The 21,019-nt window shown below is 37.1% G+C and overlaps 1 protein-coding gene across 1 annotated transcript in view; it reads right to left on the bottom strand.

Moving 5' to 3' along the window:
* ARMC4 (armadillo repeat containing 4) overlaps positions 1 to 21,019 on the bottom strand; it is a 183,297-nt gene that overhangs the window by 138,266 nt on the left and 24,012 nt on the right. The window contains exons 8-10 of the mRNA XM_028506946.2: positions 13,652 to 13,854; positions 12,760 to 12,858; positions 10,366 to 10,513 (exon numbers count right to left, since the gene is read on the bottom strand). Coding sequence (XP_028362747.1) covers positions 10,366 to 10,513; positions 12,760 to 12,858; positions 13,652 to 13,854 — 450 coding nt within the window. The remainder of the gene's footprint in view (positions 1 to 10,365; positions 10,514 to 12,759; positions 12,859 to 13,651; positions 13,855 to 21,019) is intronic.

The raw sequence follows: 21,019 nt of genomic DNA, 5'->3' as shown, positions 1-21,019 counted from the left end.
TTCAGTAGCCCTGTATTACCATACTCATCTAATTATCTTTGCTTTTTCTCTACTCTTATTTATTTAAGATAGCCAGAAGGCAAGGAGAGGTTAAAGCTCAAAACTAAAAACATTATTTTATTAGTAGAGATGAGAAGCCTCTCCAGCACTTTTACCACCTTATTTGCAATAAAAATAAAAGGAATTAATTTCTTTTTGTGGGCAATACAAAAGTAGGTTTACAGCTGTTCATAATAAATACAATAATAAATAAATAAATAAATACATACATAAGAAAAGAATAAACTCTGTGTTTTTATACTCACAACTGTAAATCTTCATTTGCCCTCTCCATACATACAATTAACACATATCTCAGATAATCCAAATACTTAAAATGCACTCACTTCTTACACTACACTACATTATTAAAAAAAAATAAATGCAAACTCTATGGAATAGAAATTTTGTTAGATATTGGAATTTAAAATATCTTAAGGCTTCCAACAAGAGTTTCTTCTTGCATATCAAGGCCTCCTTCCCTTTTCATCACGGATGTTTTCTAAGGGGAACCACATCAGTGCAATGACACACACCTTTCACTCAAAGGCTGTTTCTCAGGACAGCAGAACTGATTTTCCTTTCTAACTACTGATGCTTGTTTGGGTGCATAGACAGTGATCACTGTTTTTTGATTTTTGAAAGATTCTTTTCAACCAGAATAACACTGCGCTATCACATTGTTCTCCATGTCTTTAATTAAAATCTCTCAAAGAGCACACTCTCATAGGCCTTCTAACAATGACTACTGGATTTCTTTGATCCCAGTTTAGTTTACTGATTACGCAAATGAAGAAAACCAAACAAGAGAGAAACTAGGAACTTGCAACAGCAAGGCCTGCCGGCCCCTGGGGCCCTGAATTTTTTGACAGCAGGACAGAATCACCAGGCAATTGGCAATAAAGATAGAAACCTGGATGCCAGTCCTGGCCCCCAGCCACCTTCTGTGTGGCCAAGAGTACAGCATTTCTCAGCTTTTCCACCAATGAAACAAGGATCACACTACCTGACACTCCAAAACCCAAGTAATTGGAAAGGAATTTAATTAAGAGTAATGATTGCAAAGTACCTCAAAGTACATCACATTCCTGTGATGAAAATTACATGCAAGCATACCTTGGAGATGTTACAGGTTTGATTCTAAACCACAGCAATAAAGTATCACAGTAAAGCGAGTTGTAATCTTTCTGCTGGTGGATGGTCTTGCCTTCAATTTGTAAAAAACACAGTATCTGTGAAACGCAATAAAGTAAAGCACCATGAGAGTAGGTAAGCCTGTCACTCACCACTGAAAAGAACTATTTAGCCAATTAAGAGGTGTGTGTTTTGTTCAATCAGTTCATCAAAGATCATTATGAAACTGAGCACAACAAAAGCAATCTTAACCAAGGTTTTCAAGGATGGCAATGTCACTCACTGCTGATGATCCAGGCCTTGCCAAGGAGCAAACCCTGAGTGTCTCTTGGGAAGCCTCATGGAATTTTTGATGTGATCACCTTTTCGATGTCACTCTGAAGGAGAGTCCTGCTCCCTGCTATGTGGGGGAAATCACCCAGCACCTTCACTTTTCATGGCCTGAGAATTCTGAATTTGTGGATACATGACAGAAGAAAAGCTAGACCCCTGGCTCATGTGAAAAGTGAGATCACCACCAGTGTTTTATGAAACTAGTCACATAGAATGAACAAAGTGGGCACTACCCCTCGCGAGCACATCTGGGTTGCGGGGGGAGTGAAAATGTGGTGATGGCCGGCTGTCATCATCAGCTGTCACTCAGCAGTCTAGAGAACACGTTTTCCATTGAGTGACAGGTGTTGAGACAAATCACACTGTTCCCCTAGAACACAGGACAAGGGCTGTCCCAGTATCACATCCAAAGCTGGTACCACATTTGTGATTTTTACATTAAAAAGCCCATCATATTCCCAATCTTCATATCTAGCTCCTCAGAGTTTTAGTATATAGGGGCTTTCAATGCGAAGAAAACTTACTTTAAAAATAGACATTTTTCTCTTTTTGCCTCAAATCTTCCAAATTATTTATCTTCCTTTAATTAATCTTTTGTGTCAAACGGCTAGTTGTATGAAATCAGCAAATGAAGTGTTGCTTTATTTAATTTTTTTAAGAGGCCAATGATGCAATCTGCTTATAAGAGGAAAGACCACCAGTTTTAGCATAGGAATTCTGATCCAAAAATATTGCCTTAGTTGCACTGGGTTAGCCAAAAGTCCACTACATTTTTTCCATATCATAGCTCTAGTCCTTAACTTAATTTGAAACAATTTTGTTAAGATTATCTTGAGGCAGCTGTCATATTAGTGTGCATTTTTTAAAACTTATCAAAATTGGTGAATTTTTGTGCAGCCATTTTAGTATTGAAGGTGAAAGAAAATACGCAACATTTTTGACATATCATGCTTTATAAGATTTGTGAAGTGTATGGCGAAGATGCTGTCATTGATCAAATGTGTCAAAAGTGGCTTGCAAAGTTTCTTGGTACACGTTAATTTTTTCCAAATAATTCTTTGCTGTGGGGCTGTCTCATGCTTTGGAAGATGTTTAGCAGCAGTCTGGCCTCTTCCTACTAGAAGCCAATTGTGGGAGATAGCCAATATGCTCAAAATATTCAAATCAATAAAGTAATTGGTGAAAATGAAAAATTGTGTCTTTTATTTTACAGAGAAAATGTAACAGACTTTTTGGCCAACGCAATACTAACTCAAGTGAGAGGCAGGAACTTTCTGATTAGCTATTAAGAGGTGACATCCAATCATGAATAAAAAGACAAAAATTGACTCACAGGCTCCAGTCACACTCCACAGTGTCATTCATTCCTCTGGCTCCCAAACAGGTAGCTTCATTTTTCATGACTACTTTGAGTTTCAAGCCTTTATTCCCAACTATTGCATGAGCTACATCTATTTGGATAATTTACTGTCTTCAAATTTAACCTGTCCTAAACCAAACCTTCCTTATAAACTGGTCTTCCTCCTGTCTTGGTCATTTCTTTGTGCTTCCAAGGACAGTATCCTATTGCAAGCCCCCAGTACACCTCCACTATCAACACAAGCCCCTTATCACTTTCCACTTGGATTCATTTTGTTTGCCACTCTGCTGGACTCAGCTTTCTCAATCAATGCTTTCATCATCCTGCTCTCCCAGGTGAACTCTTATCAAAATCCCAGGTGTAGAAATAGGCATCCAGGAGGAATGATGTATACCTGGGGAAATGGGCCTGGGGCTTGACCCTAGATTCCTCTGTCATTGGACTAAATATTCAAAAATAGAGCAGCCCAATGAAGCGCTTCGGAGCAGGGCCAGATGTCTCCAACCTGCCTGCTAATACTACTCCACCTGAGACTGGAGCTGATGCCAGGATGGTACAGACATCTCATCCTCAACACACAGTCCTAGGAAATGCCTGGAAGGGGAATGAACCATGATTCTGGACCCAGGTTCTGAGACCCCTCCAAACCACCTAAAAGCTAACAACAATTTTCTTGGCTTCACTCTAGTCTTCTCAATTTTCTCTTGGATTTATTGATCCTATGGTATTAAATTCCTTACCCAATCCACACTGAAATGGGTTTCAATGGGCTTGAAACCTTGGGTCCCAAGATTCATTCTTCCCTTTAAAGATTACTTATACCAATGTGCCTGAAATGCAAATATATGATAATTATGGCCTTTCAATGTTTTATCTCAGGTTACCAAACAGAACCCATTTGTATTAATTTATATTATATTATAATACTTGTGACTAACAAGAACACATTTACAACCAAAAGAAATCCTCCAATTCTCCTATTTCACAAAGGGGTTCTCCACATATCTCATTAAAAATGAGAAAAATTTCTGTATTTTTTACAGAGATTCACAGAATTAGTGTGGTGCATACACCTTAAAAAACTATGTCCCCCCAGTTGTGGAACTTGACCCAAAGCAAACTGCAATATTTTGAAGCAGTCCTGGTCAGCTGGTCAGGCAAAAAAAAAAAATATCCATTTAAGCTACCAAATGCAGTATATGAAATAGTATACCTACAAGGAGAAAGGGAGCAGGAAAAGGAGAGGGGAAGTTGGGGAAAGAGAGCAACACCAGAATGACTCTGGTTCAGAGGGAAGAAGAACTGCTCTCAAGGAACCCTGTCCTCTCCCCATCACACCGTCTGGGCAAAGAGTAGAGAGGCAAGACTGTGCTCACTAACAAGACCTCTGCAGAACATAAATTTAATATGGTCTCTCCACTCAAGGAGCAGCTGATAAGACGGACATGCTGCACTATAATGACAGAAGAAGGCAGAATGTAAGTGTATCTCACTAAGGTAGCTGAAAAAGGGTTTACTGCTTCATTTAGAATTAGGGTACAGAGTCATCAGCTATGCTTGAAAAAAGAAGTTGGAAGGTTGGTGAATAAAAATGCAAAGTATTCATTAGTTTAAAATTTAAATTGTTTCTAAAAAATCTAGATTAAAAGAATATATACATATATAAAACTTGCAAGATGTAATGAATGTATGTTAAGGCCAAATAATTAAATACAAACTCCCTTTACTTGAGTGCCAAGATCTGAGCTCATAGCTCTGGATAAATAATAAGCTATAGTCCATCGGCCTGTTTGAGTATTAATGAGCTCATCAAATTTTTTTCAACAATCACAGACATTGCTGTACTTGGAAAACTGTAAGTAGAAAGTCAGGTCAACATTAACATTTCTCTGCTAGTTTAAGTCTACATTTAGGCATATTTTTATAAATTAAAATGTCATTAAAATTTATTTTGACATTACCTAGAGACATTCAATTTTGCATTTCACAGAGTTTTAATATCCTTTTGTGTCTCCATATAAAACATTTACCTGTGTCAAAACCTTGAAATCATTTGTAGATATACTTTTTATTTTATTGGCCATGCTAAGACTATTTACCTGTGGGAACTATAATAATTCCAAGCAATTTACTGTCTGGCCAAAAGTATCACATTTGCACATAATTTATAGATGAAGAACTTGTGCAAGCTTAAGTAGCACTTCATCAATAAATGTTTTCCTTAGCTGTTTTGGGACAGAAATAGTGCATCCCTTTTTGGCCTAGTATTATATGGATTTATCCTAAATAGTTGAAAAACTTAAGATAGTGATCCAATAATTAAACTCTTTGGAGTACCTTTTTGCCATGGTCACTGGGAGGCTGTATTATTGAAAAAGTCGTTCACTAGCTCACTCACAACCTGCTCTGTTAAGTCACCAGGGAGAAAATTCTCTCTGCTCTTATCACCAGACTGGGTTACACACATGGGCAACTGGGCTAGTTCTTTCTTATTATGGTGGGTCTTTCCTTCATTATATTAACTCACTGCATTTCCCTGCTTTTGTTCATTGCTAGAAACCTTAAAGCAAAAGTTGAGGACCACCTGTGTATGTCAAGTCCCCACACCAAACACTCTCGATGGTAATAATATGTAATAGAAAGTATTATTATTGCCAAACTTCACATGTATTAGATTTCATTTAATGTGCATAATAATCCTAAACTATGGAAACTTTACTTGCCATCTTGACCAATGTGAAGTCTAAGAGAGGTCCACCAACTCCAAGGCCACTGAGCTAGTAAATGGCAGATTCCAAGTCAACCAAAGAAAGCCTTTATGATACCAAAGATCATGATTCTAACTATTACTCCATTATTCTGTTCCTGGCCCTGCTGATGCTTCTGCCCTTTTGACTCTGTATTTCCGTTTAATAATGAAATACAGTTAATAGACCAGAATTCTTTGAATTAACAACAGGGCTCTTCCTCCCAGAGGCTATGTCTGACCACCAACACTCATCTGGCTCAAGCTGCGCAAGGCCAGGCGACAAAATGTTCCCCTGCCAGTCTTTCCCCCAGCTGGAATGCTTTTTACAAGTAAAGGTGAGATCAAAGACAGCTCTACAGCTCACTAAAGGATCATGGTCAGGAAGGTCTCCTGAGTCTGGACACTGCCACCATGATGCCTGGCTCAGCTTTGACTAAACAGTTTGTACACAAAGACACCTGTTATGTGGGTGCAGGACCAGGGGGCTTGAGCTGCATGCAGCCTGTGCTCCATGCTAGTGTTTCCAGATGCCCAGAAGATGTGACTCTTCAAGATTTGGAATCAGAATTCCCCCAAATTCTCAGGAATTCCAGAAATCATAAGTTACTCCATACTGTTTCCTAAATTTTCACATTCAAAAAATAATAATCATGACTATACTAGAGAATAATTTCCATAACATTAAACAGTGAATCATTCTTTGTGATAGAAATACTGAAATTTTCAGAGGTTTTCTATTTAAAAAATAAACTATATATATTGCAATAACATTTAAAAATGATCTCTACCTGATATTTGAGACCACAAATCACTAAAAAAGGGGGACATTAATACAAAATAATTGCCCAGTGAAAGCCATTTAAAATTGGAAGATTAAAATATTATTTATAAGATACAGTTCTTAAAATGAAAATTTTAAAGCACACAGAGCATTAATGGTTCTACCCAACAGTGTTGGTTTTTGTTTCATGACTAATATTCCAGATGTAAAAAAAAAAATCTTTCATTTTGCATTGACATTGGTCAATTAACGGGCTTCCAAAAGCATAGTCAAGGTGGACATTAGGGTTTGCTTCACATAAGTGATTTCCTTTTTTAATGATGACAATATTTTATCTGCTTGTACTGATTCTGGTTTGGCCATTGAAGTCTTGTTTTTTAGCTAATTCAGATTTTAGATCAGTTTCTGGTTTTAAAATGGAGTGTTCCACAACATATTCACATCATCTTCTCTTTGCATTTCTTCTGTTAAATTACTTAGAAAGAATAAATTGTAATAATATTCAAACACTGAAAAAAAAAGCCAGCAAAATTATTGGGTAGTACATCCAAATACCATAACATGCAGATCTACTTAGCAAGCTTGACAAGGCTACATAGAATCACAGGTGGAAATTTCAATTAAAATTTAACAACTTATTTTTCTTCCAAATGTGTTATTTCTTGGAGCACTATCACTAGGATTTGCACAAAGTATACTATGCGCATAAACATGCTAGTGATGGCACAGGGACAGCTCACAGTTCTTAGCAGACGCACATTTAGAACACGGTGACTGCTGCAAGCAAGGCTGACTGAGGAGACTGCAGCCACTCCTCTCCTACCTGCTTCTGTCCTGACACTTGGAAAGGCCTTCTTTCTTTTCTTTTTTTAAATATATTTTATTGATTATGCTATTACAGTTGTCCCATTTTCCCCCTTCACTCCCCTCCACCCTGTACACCTTCTCCCACCCACATCCCCCCCTTTAGTCGTGTCCATGCGTCATACTTATAAGTTCTTTAGCTTCTACATTTCTCATACTATTCTTACCCTCCCCCTTTCTATTTTCTACCTACCATCTATGCTACTTATTCTCTGTAGCTTTTCCCCCTCTCTCCTCTTCCCACTCCCCTGTTGCTAACCCTCCATGTGATCTCCATTTCTGTGGTTCTGTTCTTGTTCTAGTTGTTTGCTTAGTTTCTTTTGGTTTTGCTTTAGGTGTGGTTGTTAATAATTGTGAGTTTGCTGTCCTTTTACTATACATTTTTTTTATCTTCTTTTCTTAGATAAGTCCCTTTCACATTTCATAAAATAAGGGCTTGGTGATGATGAACTCCTTTAACTTGACCTTATCTGAGAAGCACTTTATCTGCCCTTCCATTCTAAATGAAAGCTTTGCTGGATAGAGTAATCTTGGATATAGGTCTTTGTCTTTCATGACTTGGAATACTTCTTTCCAGCCCCTTCTTGCCTGTAAGGTCTCTTTGGAGAAATCAGCTGACAGTCTGATGGGAACTCCTTTGTAGGTGACTGTCCCCTTATCTCTTGCTGCTTCTAGGATTCTCTCCTTCATTTTTACCTTGGCTAACATAATTATGATGTGCCTTGGTGTGTTTCTTCTTGGGTCCAACTTCTTTAGGGATCTCTGAGCTTCCTGGATTTCCTGGAAGTCTATTTCCTTTGCCAGAATGGGGAAGTTCTCCTTTATTATTTGTTCAAATACATGTTCAATCTGTTGCTTTTCCTCTTCCCCTTCTGGTACCCCTATAATTCAGATGTTGGAATGTTTAAAGATGTCCTGGAGGTTCCTAAGCTTCTCCTTGTTATTTTTTTTAATTCTTAATTCTTCATTCTTTCCTGTTTGGTTGTTTTTTTCTTCCTTCTGGTCCACTCTATTGTTTTGAGTCCCAATTTCCTTCCCATCACTATTGGTTCTCCATGCATCTTCCTTCATCTCTTTTATGGTAACCTGTATTTTTTCATCTAATATGCGCCCAAAATCAACCAATTCTGTGAGCTTCCTGATCACCAATGTTTTGAACTGTGCATCTGATAGATTGGTTATCTCTCGGTCACTCAAAAGGATGCGTCCTGGGGCATTGATCTGTTCTTCTGTTTGAGACATCTCTCTCTCTCTCTCTTTTTTTTTTTTGGTCTGGTTGCATCTGTTACGTGAGGGGTGGAGCCTTAGGTGTCCACCCAGTCACTAGATTGTGATGTTGTATGTGGGGGCGGGGATGGGAAAGAACAATAGCGGTAGCTCCATTCTTCTGGGACCACAGTCCCTTCTCTGGGATCCTGGGTTGCGTGCTCTGCCCTGGTCCAGCTGCCGCTTGCGTACTCAGGGTCCACCTGCTGCGATCTTGTGCGCCCCGGATGCCTTACACGCTCCCAGTCGCCTTATGCACCCAGTTCTCCCTGTTCTCCGCGCTGTGACCCGTGCCCGGCTGCTCATCTCCACCCCTCCTACCAATCTGGATGAATGGGTCTACTTCAACTTCTTGGCTGTCCGACTTCCATTCAGATAAATTCTCTATCAGTTCTAGGTGTTATTCTACCTCTATATTGTTGTTGTTCTAATCTTGGTTGTGTGTGGAGATACAGTGCGTCCACCCATGCCTCCATCTTGCCGGAAGTCCCTTGGAAAGGCCTTCTTTCAACTTCAACTGTGCTTTCAGAATTTCTTGGCTTTTTTAACTTTATTGAGGAAGAATTGCCAAATATAACTGTCTCTATTTTAAGTGCACAATGTGCTGATTTGATATACATATACACTGTGGAATGATTACCAAGTTTAAGATAATTAACTACTCTTGCTTTTGATGATGTCAGTAAATTCGTTCGAACTAATAATGTCTAAATTTTAACTCCCCAAGGAGAATTAGAGTACTTTTTCCCATTTTTTCCCAATTTCTTGGCTACTTTTCCTTGGGATTCAGAATTCAGGAAAACTTTTCTTCCACCCTGAGAACTGCAGCTCAGTCTGTGTCCATCAGAGCAAGGGGACATATTTTTCTTGCAGGAAAAACTTTTCAACTGCCATGCCTATAAGGCTGCATCTATGCAGAGAGCCTTTGTGACTTCACAGAAAGATGCATGAATAGGCTATGTTACCAGTCGGCTCAGGAAGACCTCAAAGGCACAGAAAAAGTACCCACTGGCACCATGGGAGTCACAGAAATAGCTTTAATTATACAAAGCCACTGGCGGAGGCACATGTTGATTTGACCAAAGACATGGAGAACAGATGGAAAACACTAAGTCAAAATGTTGTTTTCACAAGTGCTTCTGGGCTATAGCTTTAGACAGGGCCTAAATACCAGCTATCTGATATAAAGTATTGTCAGTATCCACTATCTGATAACAGAAATTAATATTAATCTGGGTTTGGCAAATCATTTTCCTTGATTTGTGCCCCCACCCCCCACAACTTACACACAACATTGTAAGGCTGGTTATTATGTAAAATGTTTTCACTGAAGAGAATAATGGAAATGTATCAATACATATTGTAAGCTCCTACAATGTATAAGACACTATGCAACATGTTACAAATATTTTTTCCATCCTTAAACTAACCCTATAGATAGTTATTTTACTCCAGGGGTAGAGAAAAATAAGGCTTAAAACCATAATTTTTCAACAGCCACACTGCTACTGATAACAGCAGAAAAATTAAAGAAAAATTAGTTCAAGTCCAACTTCAAAAATCCATACTCTTTCTATCACACCATACTGCAAATCAAAAACAGTTGCAAGTCATAATATCTGGTGGCTTCCAGAGCTAGGGAAGAGAGCTGATTCCATGAGAATTAACCTTGTTGTCCTTGAAGTAATAAGACCTTCCCTTGTACACACTTAAATAAAAATAGTGATGCCTACAATCCTTATTTGAAAGAAATATACCAAAACTTGAAAGCAGAATAAACATTTTGGGGAAAGAATTTAAAATAAACATTGCAAATGTAATACAATAGGTCCTTCTTACCTTTAAATATTTCACCAGCTTCTGAATTTGCCAGTATTCTGAGGGCAAGTCAGCATTTGCTTCTTGACGATGATCAGGTGGTTCTTCATCTTCTTCACTCTCTGAGGAGCTCTCACTAACAATTTCCTCAGTCTTACTGACATTCTTACTAGGAATAATAACAACATATAACAAGTGTATTCATGCTACAGCATGGATGTGGTTACAATGTTACCATTTCAGCAAAATGTACATAAGTGATATCAAAAACTCTCAGAGAACCAAGAACAGAGGGGCACTTCCTCAACTTGATAAAGACTATGCACAAAACCTACACTATCATCACACATACTAGTGAAAGGCTGAATGCTTTCCCTCTAAGATCGAGAACAAACAAGGTTGTCCACTTTGACCCCTGTTATTCAACACAGCACTGGAGTCTCTAGTTCTAGATATAAATCTAACAGAATTTGTACAGGACTTGGATGCTGAAAACTACAAAACGCTGGTGAACTAAATAAAAAACATAAATAAATAGAGACACATAGAGTGTTCATAGATTAGAAGAGTCTACATAGTAAAGGCATCAAAATTCTTAGCATGTTTCTTAATAGATGTAGCAAGATTATAAATTTATGTGGAAATAAAAGGAACTAAAATAGCTGAAATAATTTTTTTAAAAAAGGTGAGAAGAACCACTTTCCCAGATTTCAAGATTTACTATATAGCTATAGTAATAAAGACAGTGTGGTATTGGAGGGCCAGATATTAAAATCAACTCAACATTATAGAGACCTCGAAGTAGACCCACACAACTACACCCTGATGGTTTTTTATAAAAGTTCAAAAGCAACTCAATGGTGAAAAGGCTATCTGGATATCCACAGGCAAGAAAATGAACCTTGGCCTGTTTCATACCTTATAAAATTCAGTCAAAACAGGTCGCATTCTTTAATGTAAAATGTAAAACTATCAAAACTGTTAGAGAAAAACAAAGGATATAATCTTCAGGACTAAGGACTTCCTGAAGAGTTCTTAGACATTATAATCCATAAAAGAAAAAATCAATATACTACAGCTTATCAAAATTAAAAACTTGTTTTATGAGAGGCCCTATATTAAGAGAATGAAAAGACAAGCTACAGAGAGGAGAAAATATATGCAAACTATACATCCAACCAAGGATATTCAAAATAGATAAGGAACTCTCAAAAGTCAACATTCAAAAAATGATCTGATTGAAAAACTAGCAAAAGACATTCAGAGACACTTCACTGAGGAACATACATGAGCAATAAGCTCATGAAAAGATGTTCAACATCACCAGCCATTACAGAAATGCTGAGACCACCGTGAGACATCACTACATGTCTTTTAGCACAGCTAAAATAAAACACATGGCAATACCAAATGCTGGCAAGGATAAGAAGAAACGGAATCTCTCAGATTGCTGGTGGGATAGTAAAATGTACTGCTACTCTGGAAGAATTTGGCAATTTCTTAAAAAACGAAACATACAATTACTATACATGTCAGCAATTGGGCATTTATCATAGAGAAATGAAAACTTGCATATGATTATTCACAACCACTTTATTTTTAATGACCCCAAACTGTGAAGAACTAAAATTTCCCTCAAAAGGTGAATAATTAAACTATGGTACATCCATATCATGGAATAAGAGTTAGCAATAAAAAGGGACAAACAATAAATGAATGTCAAGGGTATTATGGCGATGAAAAAAACAGCCAGTATCAAAAATGAGTGACATTATTTATACAACATTTTCAAAATGGCATTATTGAAATAGACAACAGATCAATGGTTGCCAGGAACTGGGAATGATGGGGAATGTGGGGTGTGAGTCTAAAGGGGTAGCAGGAGGGAGTTCTGTGTGGTGATGGAACATCTTTGTTTCCTGACTGTGGCAGCCACCACACCAACCTACATATGATAAACAGCATGGACATGTACATACACATTGTACCAATGTTTAATCTCCTGGTTCTGATACTGCACTATAGTTACCCAAGACATAAACCACAGGGGAAGATAGGTGAAGAGCAGACAAGACTTCTCTGTACTATCTCTGCAACATTTTGTGAATCTATAAATATTTCAAAATAAAAAGTTGAAAAATGGTTAAATTGAAGAGTTTATTATGTTGATCCCCCAAAATAGTATAACTGTAGTAGAATTTTTTCCCAAGTGATAATGTGAGATTTTTGCCATTTCTTCCAGTAACTCTGCACTAAAGGAAATTCAATATGATCATCCTTACAACATTCCTAGTAAATGTCAATATAGGTATCTAAGGACTGTAATATAACAGTAAGAATGCCATTAATTAACATTAGCTGGCCCATTGTGTAAGAAATGGCTTTTAAAAACTAGTCATGTTAACAGAAACATACCAAGCTAACTGTGTTTTTCCAGGTGAAACAGACGGTGCTGACTTTTCAAGTTTTCCCCCACGTTTTTCCTTGTGGGTGTCTCTTAGTGAGGATCTGCGGCTAAAAACATTACACTTTTATTAATGACTTTATGCTGATTAATAGGAAATTTAAAATAGACATGTACACAAATATTCCAACATTTTCATGCATCCAAATGACGCGTCTTTCTGACAGAGTGATGATGAGTTCCAGCCTCATCTCACACACTTGTGTCCTTCAAGCATAGCTGCGTGGTTTCCACAATGAACAGACAGTTTGTTTGGTACATCTCTGCAGTGGGAGCAGCCTCCGCAGGCTGCCATTGTAATGAAAGTCCTTCCCTTTGTACCTGCTCATCCAGTGTCTTCCTTCCCTGATCATAGTTGCCTATTTTTTTACCTTCCCCACCCAATGTTACAGGAGGGACTGTATCTGATTTTCCATGTGTCCAGGTTTAGTAGAGTCCTTGGCATTTCCTTGGTCTTCATTAAATACTGAAGTAAATTCTTAATTGAAAAAAAATAAGTACATGGAAAAAGCCAAATTTAAAAATTCACCTCCTGGTTAACAGAGCAGTGCATATGATTTCTCTGTGTGTTTTAATACCCTTTTCATATGTTATTTGCCCTGACTCACCAACTACATGAAAATGGACGGTGTTCTTCCCTCCCTTCAGAGAGTCCACCCTACAGACTGTCAAATCTCTCTGCTTGGAATATGAAGGAAGAACAGGAAGGAATCAAATTGTACTGTGGAGGGAGGTGTTCTTTTACTACTCAGTATTCTTCTACTATCAAAGTTATGTGAAAAATTAGGCAAACGTGGTCACTGAAGAGGTTTTAAAAATCTCATCATGCAAATGTCTACATACCCTTTGTAATCAACAGTGGTCTTCCAGTTTAAACTCGGCTCTAATCTCTTAGCCATTTGCCTCTTCCCGAAATTAATTTGTTTCTTCTCCAGCATGCCCTTGTCTGAACCATCAACAGCTTTAGGTATGGCATCTGATTCTTTCTTGTCAGATGTCTCATTAGGCTGATCCTTTCCATTTTGCAGTTCATTAAATCTAATCTGCTTTATTAAAGAAAAAAATAAGAGTAATATTTACAATGAGATCACTTCTGAATTATCTAGTGCTAACAGAAAATTTACATTGGTGATAAATTCAGGGGAAAAAAGTGTCAGATGCATCTTACTTGTGTTGTTTAGTGACACAAATTGAATAAAGGCAACTTTCTAACCAAACCCTTCCTTGGAGTTAGACTGATAGCAGTACTCCTAAACTTCGCCTCTGCTGCAGCACACACCAACACAGCCACAGGGCTGACCCCTCACTCCTCACCAACACCAGAAAAACTTAAACCCAAACCCTACATGGCCTGGGACTGCCACATTCGAACTGCTGAAACCAAGGAAAAAGAGAACACTTTCACCTAGGCAGAGATGAAAGACATTATAGACACAGAAAGAAAACATAAAGGTGAAAATAGAGGTCTCATCAGAAACAATGCAAGCCATCAGAAAAAAGAATTATATTTTGAAAGTACTAAAAGGGGAAAAGAAACAAAAACCCTGTCAACCCAAAATTCTACACTGGGACAAAAAAACAATATTTCAAAGATGAAGATAAAAATAAAGGCTTTCACAGATGACAAAAACCAAGAGAATTCACTGTCAGGAGACCTGTGCTGGAAGAAATGTTAATGAAGTTCTTCAATCACAAGGAATACCATGCCATACAGAAACATGAATCTGCCCAAAGAAATGAAAATCTATAGAAATGGCAAAATAAATATAAAAACTATTACTTTTAATCATGGTGATGTGTAATTTACTGAAGAAAATAGTAACCATGTTTGGAGGGTTTAATAGTATGTAAAAGCAAAATGCATGACAATGATAGCACAAAGGAGAGGCATTCAAGATACACCACTGTCAGGCTCTTCAACTATTAATGAAATTACATAATATCACTTAAAGTCAGACATAATGAATTACACACATGAAGATTATATATATGCACATATATATACACACATACACATGTATATGTGTGTATATGTATATGAAGCCCTAGGGAAGTGACTAAGAAACTTTTTAAAAAGTATAACTAACTAATAGCATAAATAAAATGTAACCATTTCTAAGAGCTCAATTCAAAAAGGACAACGAAGGAGGGACAAAAGAACAAAGGACAAAGGGGACAAATATAAAACAATTAGCAACATAGTAAATATAAATTCACTCTTTCAGTAGTTATGTTAAATGAAAAAGGATAAAAAAAGAAAACAACTATTTGTGGCATAAAAGAAACCACTTTATATATAAAGATATAAATATTAAAAGTAAAATGCTGGAGAAAATATTCCATTAAAAACAATTAAAAGGAAGTAGAAATAGTTATATTAAAATCAGTCAAAATGAACTTCAAAACAAATAATATCAAGAATAAAGAGGGAGATACATAATGACAGAGTCAATTAACACATAACGGTAACTGTATATTCACTAAACAACAGAACTTCAAAATATATGATGCAAAAACAGAACTAATAGGAAAAAGTAGACAAATTCACAACTGGGAGAACTCAAAACTCCTATCTCAGCAATCAATAAAATCAGCAGACAAAAAAATTAGTAAGAATTCAGAAGACCTGAGCAACACTGTTAATCAACTTGACTTAGTTGATATTAAAGCATGCAAGCCAACAGCAGCAGAACAGACATTCTTATCAAACACACTAGGAAAAATTTACCAGAATAGGCCACAGTTGGGGCCATAAAACAAACATCAGCATATTTAAAAGAACTACAATCCTAAAAAAGTATCTTCTCTTAGTACAATGGTACTAAACCTATTACAATGACAGTAACATCACCACACCCAAGCAGTGATGGGCTCATCTCCCATGGTTTTAGTGGAGGCCCCACGGCAAGAATGTATGAAGAAGCACCCTCCCTCTCCTACCCAGAGCAGTGTCAGCAGAGGCCCAGTGGGGAGACTGGACTTCCCACTCTGCCCAGCAGTAATGAAGCACATACCACCACAGCCGTCAATGGAGACTAAGTGGGAACCTTGGACTTTCCCCCTCACCCTGCTATAACCCCAGACCTCTACACCACTGAGGTGTCAGAGAAGGCCTGCTAAAACAAAAGACTTAAATGAAATCCAAAGATTCACAACATAAGTGCCAAAATGTCCAAGACAATAAAAAATCTCTCATTATATCAAGAATTAGGAAGATCACAACTTGAATGAGAGAGGATGATGAACAGATGCTTATATCAAGATGAAATAAATGTTAAAATAATGTGACAAGATTTTAAAGCAGCCATCATAAAAATGCTTTAATGAGCAATTACAGACACTTGAAACAAATGAAATCCTAGGAAGTATCAGCAACTATGTAAAAGATATAAAGAAGAACTGGATAGAAATTTCAAAACTGAAATTCACAAACCAAAGTAACTCACTGAAAGGTTCAGCAAGAAGATCGACAGGACAGAGGAAATGATCCATTAATTTGAAGATATAGCAAGAGAAATTATCCAACCTGAACAGCAAAGAGAAAATAGATTAGAAAAAAATGAACAGAGCCTCAATATCTTTGGGTCCATAACAAAAAACATCCAACATGCATGTCATCATAGAACCAGAGGGAGGAGAGTAAGAAACTCAGACTGAAAATGTATTCTAAGAATGTCTGAAATTTTTCCAAACTTGGAAAAAGACATAAATCTAAGATTTAAGAAGCTGAAAAAAAACTAAACACAATAAACCCCCAAATCCATGCCAAGACACATAATAATCAAACCATAAAACTAAAGACAAGGAAAATTCTTAGCAGTGAGAGAATAATAATATTTTACCTAAAAGGGAGAAAACAATTACAATAGCAGATTTCTCATGAGAAACCATGAAGGCCATAAGGACTAGGACAACATTTTTCAAGTGCAAAAAGTAAAGAAATATCAACCCAGAATACCATATCCAGTGAAAATATTCTTCAGGAAAGAAGAATTCAAGATGTTCTCAGAAGAAGGAAAGCTTAGAGAATTTGTAACAGACCTACCTTAAAGGAGTAAGATCTTAAACAGAAAGGATATGGTAAAAGAAGGAAACTTGCACCATTGGAAAGGAGGAGAACAATAGTCAGAATAAAAATAGGGATAAATATAAAAGACTTTTTCATCTTGAGTTTCTGAAATGATATTTGATGGTTGAAGCAAAAATTATAACATTGTCTCATTAGTTATCAATCTAAGTAGATGTAATAAAGACAATTATAAATGAGAGAGTAAGGGACTTAAAGGGAGATATGATTTCTATACTTCACATAAATTGGTAAACTGTTAAGTAGATTATGATAAGTTATGCATATATAATATAATACAATACCTACAGTAACCACAAAAAAATCTATACAAAGAAATACATTCAAAACACTAGGAGTAAATGAAAATGAATACAAACAAATGTTCAAGTAATCCAAAGAAAAACTGGAAAAGGAAAAGTGAAAAACAGAAAGAATAAACAAAAAACAAAACTAAACTGGCAGACTTAAGCCTTAACATATCAATAAGTAAATATAAATGGCCTAAAAACACTAATCAGTAAATACAGTTTCACAGAGTCAATTTAAAAAAAATGACTCAATTTTCAGGCTGTCTACAATAAACTCAACTTAAATATAATGATATAAGTAGCATTAAAGTAAAAGGAGGGGAAAAATATACCATGCAAACATTGGTTAAAGGAAAGCAGAAGTGACTATATTGACATCAGATTAGGTAGACTTCAAGACTTCCAGCCAAGATGGAGGCGTGGGTGGATACACTTTGCCTCCTCACACAACTGAAAGAATAACAACAAATTTCAAAACAAAAAATAACCAGAACTGCCAGAAAATTAAACTGTATGGAAGACTGACAACCAAGGAGTTTAAGAGGAAATATTCATTCAGACTAGAAGGAGTGGTGAAGACGGAGAGCTGGGGCAGAGAGGACACCCAGCAGGGCAGTGGCTGGAGGACCAGGTGGGCCAGGAGGCAGCTGGCAGACCAGGGGTCCCACATTTGTGTGAAGATAAACTGGGAGGAACAACTTGGGAGCAAGACAGACTATGCAACCCAGGGTTCCAGTGTATGAAAAGGAAGACTCAAAATCTCTGGCTATAGAAACCTGTGGGGGTTGGAGTGTCAGGAGAAACTCCCAGCCTAAAAGGAGAGTTTGTGAGAGAGACCCACAGGGTCCTAAAACATACACAAACCCACCCACCTGAGAATCACCACCAGAAGGGTCCAATTTGGTTGTGGGTAGCGGAGGAAGTGACTGAAAGCCAGCCCAGAGCAGAGTAAGGGCTGTTTCCTCTTGGACCCCTCCCCCACAGAGAGCATCACAAAGCAGCCACATGGGTTGCCCCACACTGGCAAATACCTAAGGCTTTGCCCCTTACAAGATAATGCAGTGCACTGAGACAAAGAAATATGGCCCAAAAAAGAACAGATCAAAACTCTCAAAATAGAACTAAGCGATGAAGAGACAGCCAACCTATCAGATTCAGAGTTCAAAACACTGGTAATCAGGATATTCACAGAAATGGTTGAGTGTGCCCCAAAATAGAGAAAAAGTGAAGGCTATGGAAAGTGAAATAAAGAAAAATGTACAGGGAACCAACATTGAAGGGAAGGATACCAGTACTCAAATAAACAATTTGGAGAAGAAGGAAGAAATACACATTCAAACAGAGTAAAATAAAGAAACAAGAATTCAGAAAAAATGGGGAGAGGCTTAGGAACCTCCGGGACAACAATAAACATTACAACATCCAAATCACAGGGGTGTCAGAAGGAGAAGAGGATGGACAAGAAATTGAATACTTTATTTGAAAACCTAATGAAGAAATTTCCCAATCTGGCAAAGGAAATAGACTTCCAGGAAGCTCAGAAAGTCCAAAAGAAGATGGACCCAAGGAAGCACATACCAAGGCACATCATAATTATATTACCCAAGATTAAAGATAAGGAGAGAATCTTAAAAGTAGCAGGAAAAAAGGATATCATTATCCACAAAGGAGTTCCCATAAGACTATCAGCTGATTTCTCAAAAGAAAGCTTGCAGGCAAGATGGGGCTGGAAAGAAGTATTAGAAGTAATGGAAGGCAAGGACCTACATCCAAGATTACTCTATCCAGCAAAGCTCTCATTTAGAATGGAAGGGCCAATAAAGTGCTTCCCAGATAAGGTCAAGTTAAAGGAGTTCATCATCATCAAGCCCTTATCACATGAAATGTTAAAGGGACTCCTCTAAGAAAAAGAAGATGATCAAAAATATGAACAGTAAAATGACAACAAACTGACAACTATCAACTATTGAACCTAAAAATAAAACAAAAACAAAGCAAATAACTAGAACAGGAACAGAATCACAGAAATGGAGATTACATGGAGGGTTATCAGTGGGCAGGGGGAGGGAGGAGAATGGGGAAGAAGGTACAGGGAATAAGAAACATAAATGGTAGGTACAAAATAGACAGGAGGAGGTTAAGAATTGTATGGGAAATAGAGAAGCCAAAGAAATCATATGTATGACCCATGGACATGCACTAAGGGTGGGAATACTGGTAGGAAGCAGGGTACAGGGCAGAGGAGAATGAAGGGAAAAAATAGCACAACTGTAATAGCATAATCAATAAAATATACTTTAAAAAAAGATTAAGTAGACCAGAAAAAATTGCTAAGAACAAAGAGAGACATTATATAATGATGAAATGGTCAACCTATCAAAAAGACATAATCATCCTAAGTGTATATGCAGAGGTTCAAACACAACAACAGAACTAAAAAAAGAAATAAAGACAAATCCACAATTACAGCTGGAGTACTTCAACACACCCCTTTCGATAAATGATAGAAAATCAGCAAGGACACAGAAGAACTCAACACCACCAAAGACCACATAATTTAATCCAAATTTATAGAACATGCCACCCAACATAGCAGAATACACATTCTTTTTAGGCATCTAAAATGTACAGGGTGTGGCAAAAATATGTTTACAGTTGTGAATACATGAAACACAGAGTTCGTTCTTGCGTTATTATTAATTATTGTATTATTTTCCAAATGAACATCTGTAGGCCTACTTTTGCCCCATCCTTTATACACCAAGGCAGACCTTTATCTTAGGTCATTCAACACATCTCAACGAAGTTTTTAAAATTAAAATAATTCAGATGATATTCTCTGACCACAGTATAACCAAACTAACCTTAACAGAAACATAACAGGAAAATCTCCAAATACTTCTACACTAAAAACACACTTCTAAATAATCCATGGGTCAAAGAGGAAGTCTCAAAAACAAAGAAAATGAAAATAAAACATATCAAAATGTGTGGGAGGCAGCTTAAGCTTTGTGAGGAAAATTTATGGCATTAAATGCTTATATTCGAAAAGAAGAAAATTCTCAAATCAATGGTCTAAGATACCAGCTTTAGAAACTACAAAAAGAAGAGCAATAGAAACCCAAAACAAGCTGAACAATGTAAAAATAGAATGTGAAAAAAAAATGGGATGCACCTCCCACATGTCAACTACTATGGTGGGAAAAGAATCTGGAAATAGCCCAAGTGTCCATCAGTAGATGACTGGATAAAAAAGATGTGGTACATTTACACAATGGAATACTATGTGACTATAAAAAAAAAAAAGAACAAGAAACTTACCCTTGGTGAGTTTCTCAGCAAGGATGTACCTGGAGAATACAATGCTAAGCAAAATAAGCTAGACAGAGACAAATACCTTATGATTTCACTCATATGTGGAATATAGGGAACAAAATAAACTGACAAACAAAATAGAACCAGAGGCATGGATACATGGAACAGACTGACAGATTTCAGAGGGCAGGGAGAAGGGGGGACTGGAATAAATTCATCAAACATGCATATATGCATAGCCCATGGACACAGACAACAAATTTGGTGAAGGCCAGGGAAAGGGATGAGGGTTGAGTGGAGGGGGCAAAGGAGGGGGAAAATGGGGGACATCTGTAATAGTGTCAACAATAAAAAAGGAAAAGAAAAAATAAAATAAATAAAATATATTCACATTTAAATTTTTTTTAAAAAGTGAAGACTGCCCTACATTTTACCACTGCCCTGCCCCTAGTGAGATGCTGACTTGTTAGCACCAGAAGACTAACGTATCCCCTGAATGTCCTTATCCAAAAAACAAAT

This window comes from Phyllostomus discolor, chromosome 1 (assembly GCF_004126475.2).
Source record: "Phyllostomus discolor isolate MPI-MPIP mPhyDis1 chromosome 1, mPhyDis1.pri.v3, whole genome shotgun sequence".
NCBI classification, from domain to species: Eukaryota; Metazoa; Chordata; class Mammalia; order Chiroptera; family Phyllostomidae; genus Phyllostomus; species Phyllostomus discolor.
The sequence above is the reverse complement of the archived record's forward strand: the minus strand, read 5'-3'. Positions and strand labels throughout refer to the sequence as shown.